The sequence below is a fragment of the Falco cherrug genome, chromosome Z (assembly GCF_023634085.1).
Source record: "Falco cherrug isolate bFalChe1 chromosome Z, bFalChe1.pri, whole genome shotgun sequence".
NCBI lineage: Eukaryota > Metazoa > Chordata > Aves > Falconiformes > Falconidae > Falco > Falco cherrug.
Genome location: NC_073720.1, coordinates 67,927,907 through 67,942,718, shown reverse-complemented (window position 1 = coordinate 67,942,718; position 14,812 = coordinate 67,927,907). Strand labels below are relative to the sequence as shown.

Genomic DNA, 14,812 nt, shown 5'->3' with positions numbered 1-14,812 from the left:
AGATACAGGTATTAAATAGCAATTATAAGAAAGTTACCTGATAGTAATTCACATGTATTATGAAAGAGAAAATAGGAGGGGGAGAGGAATGGAAATTACGGAAATGTCAATATGGAACACATTTAGAGTAGATATTATGCACATTAGTAACAGCTAAGAGACAATTGCCAAGATAGTTTTGGGTAAAGGATCAAGAGTGACATGGAATGTATGAAATTGACCAAGGCAGGAAGTGAATGGCGGAGGAGCAAAACCTTCTTTGAACTGCAGGAATTAGCCTACCACTTTGTTTTCTCAACTAGTAATTGATTTGTAGGAAATTGATGTAAGGAAATCACAGAAATACAGGATGTTGTAACGTGTGCAGTAATACAGAAAGTAAAAGATGATGAAGTTATGAGGAAAAGATAAAAAGGAATAAAGTGATTAAGGCAACTACTACTGAAACTCAGATTCTTGTCTAAGCTGATAGTGATTATTATCAAAAGGATTTCAGTGTTTTCAATTAGTATTTTAAATAAGATTTTCGTATTGGAGGGGAAAAAGTTGAGAACATCACTGAAAATGGCTAAATTAAATTTGGAAGGAACAGTTTATGTGGTTCTGTAGCAGGAAGGTTTAAAAGAGATTTAAATTTTCACATCGTGAAAGTGCTGTCCTTCAGTAAGATGTTAGAGGTGGACATTTCTAGGGAAGCTATATGTTGAAAATGCTCTGTGAAGCAAAATACTTGGCCTTTCAGAGCTACAGGGAGAGTGGTGATGGCTGGGCCAGATGATCTCTCTCCAGTTACGGAGAGATTTCAGCTATAAAGATGTAACTAGACTCTTCTGCAGAGTCCTGAAAAAAGCTGAATAGAGGCATGACTAATTTTGTATTTAATCTGCTCTGTTTTGTTTAAACAAGAAAAGTAGGCAAGAACACCAAGGTTCCAGAGAGGGTCAAAGGTGGGACCACCCTTTTAGAGGAGGAAAGCAACAGAAATATTAAATCCACAAATCAAAGTGTCTCTTCCCTAGGTAAGAGTTGCACTTAGCTTTTGTGAAAGATTCCTAATTTGTTTTGGCCCTTTCTAAAAACCATACGATTCTAGTCAGTTTGTCACATTTTCCATTCTGGGTATCATGTTAAGATGCCCAAGTGAATTTTCATTAGAAATGCTACTTAATGAGAGATGTAGGAAAGCGCTATAGCATTGCAGATGAGTTCTTCACTGAAATTGATTCTCATTAAAATCACCCAGTCTCTACTAGATAACGGAAAACAATGAGTTGCTCAGAACCTGGAAGACTTGGGATCAATGTCAAGTGTTAACCAGTATTACTATAATTAGCATAACCTGGGCATTATATTAATTAGGTAAAACATGCACAATGAGGAGCACTGAAATGAGATGAAACCAATATACTGGATAAAGGACCAGAGGCAATAGTAGCTTTGTGCCTGGAGTGCAAGTTTTGTAGTATTCCACATTTAATATTCTACAAAAATAGCATTTGGGCATATATTTGTGGTTGCAGTTACTTTAGGAAAAATTTGTAGTGCAGGAAACAAACAGTTTGGGACCTGGATTCTGACCTCTTGTCACTCTGTGATTATTGACTTAGTTTATTTTAAGATTTATAGTGGTGATTTAAGTTTGTTTAGGACCAATAAGCAGAGTAGCGTTTCAAGGAAACTTTGTTTTCTTTTACTTCTATGAACCTGTAATCTGATTTCACATTCGGTGAGTGGGACATGAAGATTATATGTTAAAAGTAATAGTGCATTTCTGAAAAACTTCAGTATTTTAAATGCTAACCTCAATTTGCTGCAGATTTGTCTCTAAAATCTGCAGTATTCTGCATTGGGAAAGTACACTATTGTGATAGGCAACTTTTATGAGTAATTTCCCTAAGGTCTGAAATCAGTAGTGCGTTTTTTTTGTGTTGTTGCTTTGTGTCTAAATAAGTTACACATTTATCAATTCCTTTTGACCAGGATCCATCTTTGTTGTACGTCAAAATAGCAGGTTTTTGCCACAATTTGAAAATGTTCCTTCAGACTATTGCTAAATGCAGTTCTTGATTTTAGTCTAGCCCTTTCATATTTTCTCATACCAGTATTTTAATGTGGTAACTGATATGCCTTGTAATTCTGCAGTTCTTTCCTTAGGTGCTGATTTTAATACAGTGCTAATGCTCTGTAGAAAAAGCTGTGGAAGATCTGACTTCTGTGTAGCTTTGCCCCTCCTGTTCAGAAGTAACAAACAGCAATATTCTTTGTTTTAATACACTGCTAAAACTGCGTGTTGTCTTACCTTCAGTGGGTCAGGCTGTGTACCTAGTTACACCTACACCCAAGTTGCAGTGTGACACAGGAATGACCATAAACCTGTGGGCCATTGCTGGCTCAGTGCTGCTTTGTAAACAGATGTACAGGCAGCAGGTTGGTGTGCTAAGCCGTCGTTTGGATGCACAGTCCCCAGTACTTCAACATGCTCCGTCCTGTGGCACCAGGGACTGCGCCTGTATGTTTGCAGTGCCTCCCCAAGCAAGTCAGATGTAAGGGGTTGTGGTGATGTGCTTTCCCTTCAAGGTATAGTCAAAGCACTTACCTTCTTTCAGTCCACTGCAAACACTAATGTGAGAATGGTGAATGAAGATGGAGAAGCCAGACAGCTTGCTAGGGAAAGTGGAGTGGCGGATGGCTGCATTTCTGAGGCTGTCTTGTGTACGTAGCGTGGTTTTTTAAACCGATTAGAAGATGGTCTGTAAAACCAAAATGTACAAGCCAGTTATTAGACTGAATTCACATTTAGTTTCATGAAGTGTAAGGAACAGAAATATGGTTTTAAAATGTGATATCGCTATATTTAATAAATTGAAAAAGTTTATAGATAAAATGTAACGTATTAATTACTGTCAGGCTAAGCCCAAAGGCAGGGTTTTTCTGGGACACTTTTATCTTCTTTTAACAGTGGTATTCTGCCAGTGGAAGGTACTACTAAAATTTCACATGAAACTGCATCCTAACCTGCAGGTGATGTTGTGCTCATTACAGAGCATAGCAGGAATAATAACACTTTTGCCTTTCTCACTTATGTAATCTAAAAATTATGTTTTGTTTAAAGGAAAAAGTACCAAGCACAGAAATGTTCTACCTCTTGCTTCTAATATGTGCCCCCCTCCCCTTCAGGTCTTGTCAATTTTATCAATTCAATAATTAAATTAAACTCCTGAAAAAAATTAGGAATGCATAATTAACCCTTTCTTTATCATAATTAAACAGTCTTTGCAGTGGAGTAGGGATCTGGGTATTTTTTTCTTTTCCTCTCTGTCTGTGCTCTCAAAGACAAAATTGACCTTTTAGGTGTACAACTTAAACAGTAGCAGGCAGTTGTGGATTAGGAGAGGAATTACATTTTGAGAAGAATGCGTTTGTGAATAAAGTCTGTTGGAATTCTGACATACTGTTTCCAGTATGATTTCTATGTGTAGATTGTTAAAAGCTTTACAAGAAAAAAAAAAATCTCAATTCTTTAATCTGAGACAGACTAATGCACACAGAGGTAGAATATTAGCAAAAGGTCTTGCCACGCATTGACCGTAAGTTCAGGCATATAACCTAAGTACTTTCTGCTGGGAAGCAGGATGACTTCTTAATTCTAGTTCTTGTGAATAGAGGGGGACAAGGGTGTTTGGAGTGTGTGTTGGAACAGTTGATGCAATCTGAACTGTTCTTACACTGTCATATACTTTGAAATAATAAATAAGTGTGTCTGAGACACAGCCAATACTTCAAAGTGAGAAATCCACACATTCTTTTATTGTCTTTTAGTTTTGTTCTGTAGCCATTGTGCAGGTCTGGACTGTATTATTGCAGCTTACTTCTTGATGTCTTACTTTTGGCAATACAAATATGACACACACATCAGACTGGTGGGTGAGTGGATGAGTGGGTTTTGACAATTACGATGTTTATGGCATAATTAAAAACAGTGTAAGTGAAATTTAAGATATACATCTCAGTATGGCTATATTTTGTAAAATAAGGTTTTATAGAAGCAGAGAATCTGGAGGTGGAAGAGGTGGATAGAGGATGGAGCTGAACTAGTCCTAGAATTTCTGGGGTGTGTTGCCTTGCTTTCTCCAAGAGCTGCTTTCACAGAAGCCATTTGTGCCTACATCAGTGTGGCATACAGGCAGGAGATGTTTTAGAGCTACTTGTGGCGTAGGAGTTCTGGTGCTTTCTGACAACAAGGCATAATTTTTAGAGTAGTTTTAACCAAATACATAATCCTGTCTTTCAAGTCTTTGGATGCCAAACATACTCATTATTGTTTGAATAATTTATTATATACACTGTCATCAGGATATCAAGGTTATAGAAAATATTTCTTATGAAGAAAGATTCCCTATGTAATGGGAATCTTTCTGCATTATTATTAGCCTTATATTCTTGGTTTGGTTATTTTCATGTTTGCCAAGGCTCTGTGGCCAAATTTCATACTTACCATATTCCAGATACATTCAGTCACCAGTGTAATCAGTTCTCTGTATTTCTGCTAGTAATTTTTAAAAGAAAATAATCCAATAGATAGCTTGCATGTTGTAAGCAAAAAGCTTGTGCAAGTTATTTATTTTTTCTTGATGAATTTATTTATTTTTTTTTTAAGGAGCAAGAGACTAATTCATTCCTTGTGCTTCATCAGCCCAACTGGGCTGGTTTATTAAATCATGTCCATGATACCCATGACATTGGAAAAGTCATAAAAATTTCAAATGCTGTCTGCTGTCACTTTAAATGACTGTTGTCCTAATGGGGTAAATGAGAGGAACCAGAAAGAAATATGCTACATGGATAATTAAAAGTCTTGGGGTTTTTTGTTTGTTTGTTTGTTTGTTTGTTTTCCTTTCTGGTGTTACATTTAGTTTAGAAGGCTTCATTTGTATTTTGAGAAGCCAGGTTTGATAATTCAGATAACCTGGGTAACCTGAATTCTTTGTTTGGAATATTGTTTTTAATAATTGGCATTTATATTCATTTCCAGACCACATTTTGGCCCTTTTGCAGAAAGCACTGAAGAGCTTCCTTAGTGCAACAATATAAAATCCAAATGTATTTGTGAAGGTGCTGTAGTAGCAGTGTTGGAGGAATACTGTTTCACTGTGTCCTGAAAGATACTTATTAATTGGTGTTTAGAGGGAGTAAGCCCTTGTTTCACAAACTGCGAATATTTGGGAACAGGATATGTGATTTAGAGAAACTATGAATAACGTGGCAGTTCTGGTGAATTTAGCAGGTTTTTTTGGCTGAAGGACTTTTTTTTGTTGTTGTTTTTTGTTTTTTTTTTTTTTTTTAATACACTTTGATTATGGAGGGACCATAAAACATCGAGGGAACTCAGAGCAGAAATTTTGTGCCCAGTGGAGATACCCAAATACAACTTACCTCCAAAATCCTATGAGTAGTCCATTGAGCAAAATAATTGCATGCAGCACTGGCTCCAAATAAAACAGTTGTCTCTTATTTACCCCTTCACTGTGGCCTCTTCAGCTGCAATTAAAGCATGTGTTAAAATCAAGTGAAGTGCACTACTGGAGGATGCATGTGGAGACTTCTTTTTGTAATCAAATACTACAGCTTAACAGCAAAGACTGCATAAAACATTTTAGCATGACACTGTTTTTAATGTAGTGTTTTAGTTTTTTCCTAGTATACAAGCACCAGATTTTCTGCACCTTGTTTTATTTTGTAGTAGTGGCAATGTAAAAGGTTAAGGAACATTTTCACCTAGAACTGTATGTTTCTGATGAACTCCCATGTTCCCATAGCAATTTTAGTAACCACACGCTGTTTTACTGGAAGAGTGACTTGAGGATATTGCCTGATCTCTCTCTGCCTCCCATGGTAAACCTTCTGTTTGTTTTGTGAATTTAGTAGTCAGAGGTGCGTGATAAAACTTGCCATCTCTTACTTAATGACACTTCACAGCCAGTAAGACTGCCAAACTGCCATGCAACTTTCCTTTTTACTTCATTAAGCAACACAGAAGAACAGATCACTACAATTATTTTCTACTGTAATGCCTCATATTGACTGAAACATCTAAGTCTTAAAAATAGATAAGTACTATAAAATAAAAGGCTTTAATGGAAGAAGGGACATCTTCACAGCTCCAGATGGGTCTAAGGAGAGGGGAAAAGTGCAGCAAGACCCAAGTCAAGAAAATTGAGCTTTTTTAAATAAGTGAAGCATGAGTGGGAGATGGGGGAGAAAAGGTTAAGCTATGTTTTCTGTAGTAGGTTATACTAGAAATAAAATACAGATGTTTTTTTCAGCAAAACCACACTAGAGGAACAAACTGGAACAAAATGTTTCTGCTTTCCCTAGTGGCAACAGTTAAACTGTAGTGACACTTAAAATAATCTGTGTGCTATTTTGCAGAGAACATTACTGTCTCAAAAGTCTTTTAATAACTGGCTGACCGGCTGCATCTTTGATGTTTTAAAGGTAAGGAAGCAGTAGGCTGATACTCCTTCTCACATTTCAAAATTACTTGCAATATAGATTGTTTTCTTGTGGTTATGGAGTTTGTGATTTCTCCTGTGTTTTCTGGTTTTCAACAGTTGTAAATACAAAAAACCAAGCACATTTCCTTCTCTCTTCCTGCCTTCTGTCCAACAACAAAAAAAAGTGAAAACCCCCAACAATTTACCTATAATAGTGGTTTGGCACATGGTATCTTATTAGTTAAAAGGCAAATAGACTCAATGTTTGTATTACACTAGCTTCAGGTCAGACAAAAAGAGAAAGAAAAGGAGGTAAAAGGTGGATAGGGAAAGAGACCATGTGCTCTCTGTGCAAACCATTGTATCCATGGAGGATGCTTCTGTGGCCTTGGAAGAAGCCTACACGTCAGTGAGAATAAAACCTGATATCCACAGTGGCTGTGAATTTTTATTTACATATATGGGTTTGAAAAGTGTGGTTTTTCTGTTGTGGGTGGGACCACAGTTTATGACTAAAGACTGTGGTGTTGGTGGTGTTAGCTGAGCTTGTGTCTCAATGAGAACTTAATATTTTGCTTGTGAGTTCAGATTTCACTGGAAATTAGTGAGTTCTTGTGATGATGTGTTTGCAGAAAAAAATTACCACTACAGTAGGCATACAGTGTGACCTCACAAACTGGGCAGCACTTAGTGGGGGAAAAAAAGATAACTTGCCATTGTTTGTACAGTTTTTACATTGCATTGAGGACAGATAGCTTGGAAAAGCAGGGGATAAATATGTAATTACTTGTTTTTTCTCTTGTCCTGTAAGATGATTAAGTTCTGGAGCTTTGTGCTTATACTTTTTTGTTGGTCCTTCACTCATTGCAAATGAAAGAAGACCTGTGTTACTTCTTAATTTATATGCTGATGGACCTCCAGCCAGCTGTTTTCAGGGTGGAATGGAGAGCATACAGATTACTTCTACAATATTGCCTGAAAATACTCCGGAATGCACTGCTTTGGGGTAGAACACACTGAAATACTCTTGCACTTGAAAATTAGAGCTCTGTACTTCTCATTACTTCTGTCCTTCAGGCAAAGCGGGACGAAGACAACATTGGAGATAGGAGTTTCACAGAAAGTAATTGTAAATTATTGTCCTGAATTTTCAGTATTCCTTTATTTGTGTTTTTGCTTTTTAACCTACTTATCAGTTTAAATTTAGGTGACGATTTCCTAAGTGGTGTCTCAGTTGTCAGGTTCGGTTGTGGCCTTCTTATAAAATAACGTTAACTTTGAAAAGATGACATTTTCTTGTGTGAGATTGCCTCCCTTGTTCTAGCTTGATATATCTTGCCCTGAATCTCTGGCCATTTCAACTTACTTGTCCAACACAGATGTGAACTGTTGAAAATACTGAAATATATGAATTGAAAATGCTGAAATTCGGCTTTGTGTAGCAAGCTGAGCCATGATTCAATAAGTAATCAATTTCCCCAGTTCTGCATTGAATTAGTCTAAGAGGAAGCTACTGGGAATTCCCCTCTGCTTTATTTTGGGATTCTCCCTGCATGATTTTGTATCAGGACCCACAGAGATCACTTCAGTGAGCAATTGGTTAATGTAATTAGTAAAGTAGACATACATTCAAGTTCTGCATTAGCACTAATGAAACCACAGAGGCTGATTGTATTCTGCTGCTGTGACAAGAAAAACCAGGAAATTATTTGTTGTGATTTCGAAGAAAATGTTGAGTAGGTGCAAAAAAATGTCATTACTGTTACTGTGATAAAGACGTTACTATGTTGATTCCTTGTTTGGGGCAAATTCCATAAAACATACAGATATATATTTGTGCTGATTGACCCAGCAATAATTTGGAGTACTCATGCAGCACCACAGTGCTGCAGTGTATACAGTGGAAGTGGGCAATGACACTGCAGAGCAAAAGGGAGCAAGATTTTTGTACAGAAGATGACCCGTGAGGGTTTTCATGTTAAAATACTGGATGACATTTACATACCATGTGACTTAGTCCAACAACTTAGTTTTTTAGACCTGCCAGATATTCAGTCACATTTGTTAAGAAAATTTAAAACAACAAACTGGAACCAAACCCACCATCAAACTTTTGGATTATTTTCATTTCCTTGCTTCAAGAGGTTTTTAAAAAAATCAGTTACTCCCCCCTTCTGCATCCAGGAAAGGGATTTTTCTAAAAAAATATGTGGGAAGCCAGTAATAAGGGGTGGCAGTGCTCCTTTAAAAGACATGCAGTACAGTCTGCTAGTTGACTTGAGATATTCAGACTGAAAATGTTAAGCTTTTCATATAGTATTTTTATTATCCCATTATGTTGTTTCTTAATTAAACTCTAAATCAGAGGTTGTTTTAATTACCACTAGGGGTTTAAAAAAAAAGTATAAGCTGATACCTTATTAACATTGCAGTGGTAGTCTGCAGATCTGGTAGCACCAAGGCCAAGTTACAGAGCCTCATTCATTATTGAACAGCAGCTTTTTAGGTCATCACACATTATAAACACTCTACCAGTTTCCTTCATCATAAACTTAAAATGTATCCATTGTGCATGTTTTAGAAATGTTTTGGCTTTAATTAACTCAGCCTGTAGGAGGAAAGAATTGTAAGGTAAGAGGAACAAGTACACAAGTGGTTCCTCACCGTTGCCAAATTTTACTCAGTATACTAAAGCTTACTTTTGTTATCAACTCACAGAATAATGAAGCAAACCTTAAAAACGAAGACAAAAAGTTTATTTTCACGTTCAGCTATGACTGATGTGGTCTTTCTTATGAATTTGTTATGCTGTGCTTAAAGTACTTCATGTTTTTACAAGTTATAAGTAAGTTTTCTTTTATGATTTTCTGGAATATTAGAGCATGGAAGTACTTTTTTTTTAAAAAAAACAACAAACCCCTAAGGAATAGTCAAACATTGAGGACTAAGGTAACATTTGCATCTGCGGCCTTCCAAAAAACATTGTTATATCAGAGAATCTGCAACACTTTGCCATGATTTGAGATTTGTGTATGGAGCAAGTTTACCTTGCCATGCTTGCAATGTGCAACGCCATGTGAGTGGACATACTTTTGCAGACCAATGCAACACTTGCATTAAGTGCTCATAGTGCTGCAGGCTTTGTATTTTTAACATTAATTTTTCAGTTTGTCTTTTTCTCCCAGGTTTTGTGTGAGAATCTTAGGCTTTGTGTCTTCTAAAGGGGAGCGAGCTCTTTTCTCCTTGTTGTCTGAAAGGACAGCGTTCACCGTAGTTACCAGACAGAAATACGAGAACTTGCGTACCTGTTTGGAATGTTTCTTTTGAACACCAACATCCATGTTGCTGTTACTGGATTACTCATAAAGAGTGATTCTTTGTAGGAAAACAGTGAATCTTTTCTTGTATGAAGAGGATGGTGGACAAAAATGTTAACATTCAGGTCAGGATTAATTCCAGCTTTTAAAAAATTGAAGCTTTCAGATCAGAGATTCTGTTCTCGTGTTACCTGATTTGCTTCAAGAAGGAAAAAGGTTATTAGAATGTTTATATAGTATGTTAATAAATGATGCTTTGAGCATTGTGATGTCTGGAAGTTGGATAAAGTACTCACTGAAACATAGCTGGACAGTTATACAGATGTTCTCATGTGCAGGTCTGGCACAGGTTGATATAACTGTCTATTTTATTTTCATTTACAATTTGAAGTGATTGTATTTTACAGTGCAGATAATCGACACATGAAAATCTGTACCACTGGGATAGTGTAATCTTTCTAAAAGAAACACATTTATTTTAATCTGTCAAGACAAGTATTGGAAATATAGCCCCCAACCCCCTTCACTGAAAAATAAGTAATAAATCACTCAAGATTTTTAAAAAATGAAAACAAAAGCTTGAAAAATGCAAATTTTCTCATCAAAGTGAGCATACATGCTGCATGTAGCCTTCATAATACAACAAGCATCTATGTTCTGGTTTCTTCTACTTGTGTTTTGTGTTTAATTAAATTTAATCTGGTAAAGTGTGAAACTGTGGTTTAGGTCTAAGGGACTTCTTAGGTACAGTAAGTTTGAACTGCATGTGGGAAATACTGAACCACACATAAAGAAAACTGCATGTATATCCTATTCACTTCAGTGCAGCTAATCATTTGCAGATACAGGGGGCAGTTTTTAGTCTGGAGAGCTGGTGTTCACACTTGCACCTTTCTGCAGCAGAGAACTGTCTGCTGTTTCATTAATACCTGTTTCAGCCAGGCATTTGTTCTCCTTGTTTGCGCCATTACTGTCACTACCCTACAGGTGGTAAAGTGGTAGAAAATGAACTTTATCATCTAGAGCTGCTAAATATAGTAAGGGGAGAATGGTGCATATTAAATGCTCCTGTTCAAAGTATGTTCAGCACAATTAGAAGTTGGTTTCTAATCAGAGTGTAAGGCTTCAGCACACAGAAAATAAAACCGACTCAGAAAAAAAGCTATATGTGAAGCAAACCCACTTTCGAGCAGGTTTATCAACACACCTAAGCTGCTTATCTCAGTGTTCACCTTTCACAGATGTGTACAGTTGTGGCCTGCTTACTTCTTCCAATTACTTTTAACAGTCTTCTAAATGCCCATAAGCATTGGCTGCTGTATGAAAAAAACCCCCACAACTCTCCCACAGTGTTCCCAGTTGAAATGCAGTTATAAGTTCATCAGCTTTTTCCTATTGTAGCATCTTCTGCAGTATTTCAGCTTAATTAATTTCAGAACTCTGTTTAAAAGAACACAGCTGTTACTTCATATCCATTGAAGCTTCCACATTGCTTTGAAGTTTTCACAGTATCTGAAGAGTGGGAAAGGAAGTGCTTCATGAAGTTTTGCAACAAAAATATTACAAATATTTTATAAGCTCAATAATGACAGGAGAAAGGGTGGTTTTGCTGGTTGTTTCATTTTTATGTGTACTTTTTAGGAATATACCTTTAACTTCCATGATACTCTTATTTACATTGAATAATAATTTTTTTTTCTGAAATACAGCATGAACATGCATTGTTCAATAAAACACTGATTTGAATTTTAGTTTTATACTGTTCTTATTGTGCATCTTATTCCAGCTCAGCTTTCTATTAATGTTGTATTAGTTGGAATTTAATTCCATACCATTTTTTTTGTAGGAAATACATCAGCAGCTTGAACATACTTTTGGTTTTAGGGTGTTGGGGTTTTTTGTTTTGTTTTGTTTGTTTCTTTGTAGGTTTTTTTTAATCATCTAAGGAACAGCTGGGTGATCCTAGTCAAATGTATTGGCCTCCAAGTGAAGTTTCATATTAAGTGCAGGGATCATGAAAGTGGTTATGTTTTCAAAAGGAAGAATCCTAGGAGGGAAGCCATGCTTAGTAGTGTCCAGAAAGCAGGGGGCTTTGAATGTATTTGGTTTGTATTGTTTGTACTGTGCAATACACCTTTGTGCTGAGGTATTTGTTATCAAACAGCTTTCACCTCTATCAAGGGTTATGGTTTAGGATTACTGGTCTGGATGCTGTTTGCAACACACTGTTGGTCTCCACTCGCTGCTGTCTCAGAAGTGTCCCCCAAGTCTTTACATCAGAGGGAAAGTCCTAGTCAGACATTATAGGATGCATTGTGTTGTCAAGTCAACTGCCTCATCCCAGTGAGGTTTCTTTACTGGTGCTTCCTCTGGCTAGCTGGCTCTGGTGGTGCCCTGCAGGCTTTCTCTGGCTAGCTGTTTTCTGTGCTTTGAGCCAATGCTGTCTGCAGCAGCTTTCCTGCTTCTGGGCTGGGGTTTCTTTCTTTTATGTTCCATCTTGAGAAGAGGGAGTGTTACAAAGGAAGAACAGCATTAATGTATGTTTTACTTCAGGCTAAATAGTGAGCCATGATCTTCATAATAATTGAGACTTAAGTTTTACCACAGGTAGTCATGTTCATCTTGCAGAAAAAGAACATTATGAATTTTTTTCTGGTCATATGGTGTGCTGAGATTATTGAAAAATTCTTTTGGGTAGAATAGCAAGAGAGCATGGCACTTTGCTGTGCATTTCTACTGCTTTTAACAAACTGTCATTTTACCTGTGCCATAGCTTCATCTGAAAGTCATGTATTTTACTTAAACTGAGTATTGAAGTCATGTACGTAAGGTGTTACATGATGAGGGACCTAGAAGAAGGCACCGAAACTTGAAAATTGTGGTGGAGATGTATGCTGTAGACAGTTTCTCACAACTTCTTGCTGGTGTGCTTCAAATCTGGGTTTTGGACAGAACAAGTCACATCTAGAAAAGAGAACAAAAAAGGCAATCCGTTGGAAGGCTGTCGCCTTGGGATGCAGATACATATTTTTAGGGAACTTGTCTGAGATTGTGCTTCACATAGTCACCAGTAGTTGGTGAGTATTAACAAACTGGGCATTGTTAACAATTATTGCAATCAGATAAAGCTGTTGTGTGGTTGTGTTGCACAGTTCTCACGTACTGAGAAATTGAGGCACATGGACAAAACCATCATGTTTTTGTAGAGCTCACTCCTGATACTCTGAAGATCCATACTGTGCTTTATGTCATTGTAAATGCCTGGTTGGATTTCCAAAGGGGAGAGCACCTTTATAGCTTGTGATTTTAAACTTGTGGTTCTTCTTGTTGTGTAAATACTAATTTAAAAATATATATTCTCTTGTATTATTAACTTCATGTTTTCTATCCACAAATGCGTGATATTCTTTTGGAGTTTAAGGAAAAAGCCACAAAAAGAATTACTAGATTTTCAATGTCACATTTGATTTAGAAGTTTAGTGTATTATTTTAGCTATTTTCCTCAATCTTCTTTTTTCAAAGACTGCCATTAAAATAGAAACTTCTCTTGATCTGTTTCAATGCTAACGAGCAAATCCTACATTAGGAAAAAAACATGCCGTCTTTTTGTAGCTCTTATATCAACAAGGTCTTCCCCAGGTCAGTATTGTTGTTAGAAACAGAAAATCAGTGTTGTTACTGTTTTATAAAGGTAATTTTAAAGTGGCTATTTAAGAAAAAACAAATTCCTCAACACTTAGATTATCATTATATCTTCTTCATTTTTTGTCATGGAATCTTTCATAATGTTAATTAGTGAGTCAAGTAAATTCAGTAATCATATAATTCATGATAAATGAGTGATTTTTAGAGAACCAGTGAAAATATTGGTGCCAGCTGAGATTATTGTATACTTCCAAAGAAGACTAAATACATTTAAGCAGAGAATGTATATAGCCTGTATATTTAGCCTGTAAGGACAAATCACACAATGAAAGGTCATTGCCAAAGACACCTCATATGCCCGTTATAGGTGGAGGGCTGCATGTCTGCAGAATTGGAAAGGAATCCAGCACGTATGCTACTCAGGCTAATTATAACGTTACAGATGGTCATTACATAAGGAATGCCTCCAAATCAATATTGTCCATGCAGAGAGACTTCTAAGTATACCTGATTCTGAAAGAGCAGCAGCTTGATATTTCTCTCCAGGAATGTAGCTCTCAAAGCAGCAAGGTACACCATCTCTTCCCAGTTACATATTCTCTCATACCAAATCAGTATTTACACTTGATTTTCTCTCCATGGTCATCATGCTACCCTCCTTAATACGTTTTTCTTTTCACTGTATGCATGCATGAGGCTGGGCCACATACTAGATGGAGACAGTTACGTTTTTTACAAAATGAATGACATATGCATCGCTTAGGATCTGTTCGTTAGAAAATGATGCAGGCTGAATTTAGCTGAAGAGGAGTAAACCTTGCTAGCAAGGGAATAACATACAGAAGCCATAATTGGCCAAGCCAGATTTGGCTTCAAGTGCCTACAAAAACTGGCTCTGAGTTTTCAATAACAGCAGTAATTAGGATCATTGTGTTAGCACAGTATCTGCAAGTGCAAGCTCTTGCAAACTGGAAGGAAAAGTACTTCCTAGTTGTTCATATGATCAGTGCAACAGTTGTTGAAATTGGGGGAAAAAAAATTCCCAATTTCAGTGAAGTTTAGGATGAATACTGGATTAGATATTAAAATATACCTGTTCTGTTTTCATAGTGAATGAAAATACCTCTCCATATCCAAAGAGCATTACCTTTCCTGCCTGCCATGGACAGTACCTAAAGAAGAGGCTTGTGGTTGTGTCAGTGGTCTGTATAGTTCACATTGGTAACTAAGCGTGCAATTCCTGTGTTTAGATACGTCCAAGTTCTATTACCACCTGTTTCTAAAGTACAAAAATACATGCTAGCTTGACCTCTAAATCTGCAGCCAGGTTTAAATAGTGTAGTCTTCCACTGGTGT

At 36.8% G+C, this 14,812-nt stretch overlaps 1 protein-coding gene across 3 annotated transcripts in view; it reads left to right on the top strand.

Annotated features, from left to right (window-relative positions):
- Positions 1–14,812, top strand: part of COMMD10 (COMM domain containing 10) — a 118,917-nt gene that overhangs the window by 44,435 nt on the left and 59,670 nt on the right. Inside the window, exon 6 of one of the 3 annotated variants that reach the window (XM_055699515.1) lies at positions 6,430–6,495. The exons of the other annotated variants lie outside the window; for them this stretch is intronic. Coding sequence (XP_055555490.1) covers positions 6,430–6,495 — 66 coding nt within the window. The remainder of the gene's footprint in view (positions 1–6,429; positions 6,496–14,812) is intronic. 3 annotated transcript variants of the gene reach the window in all.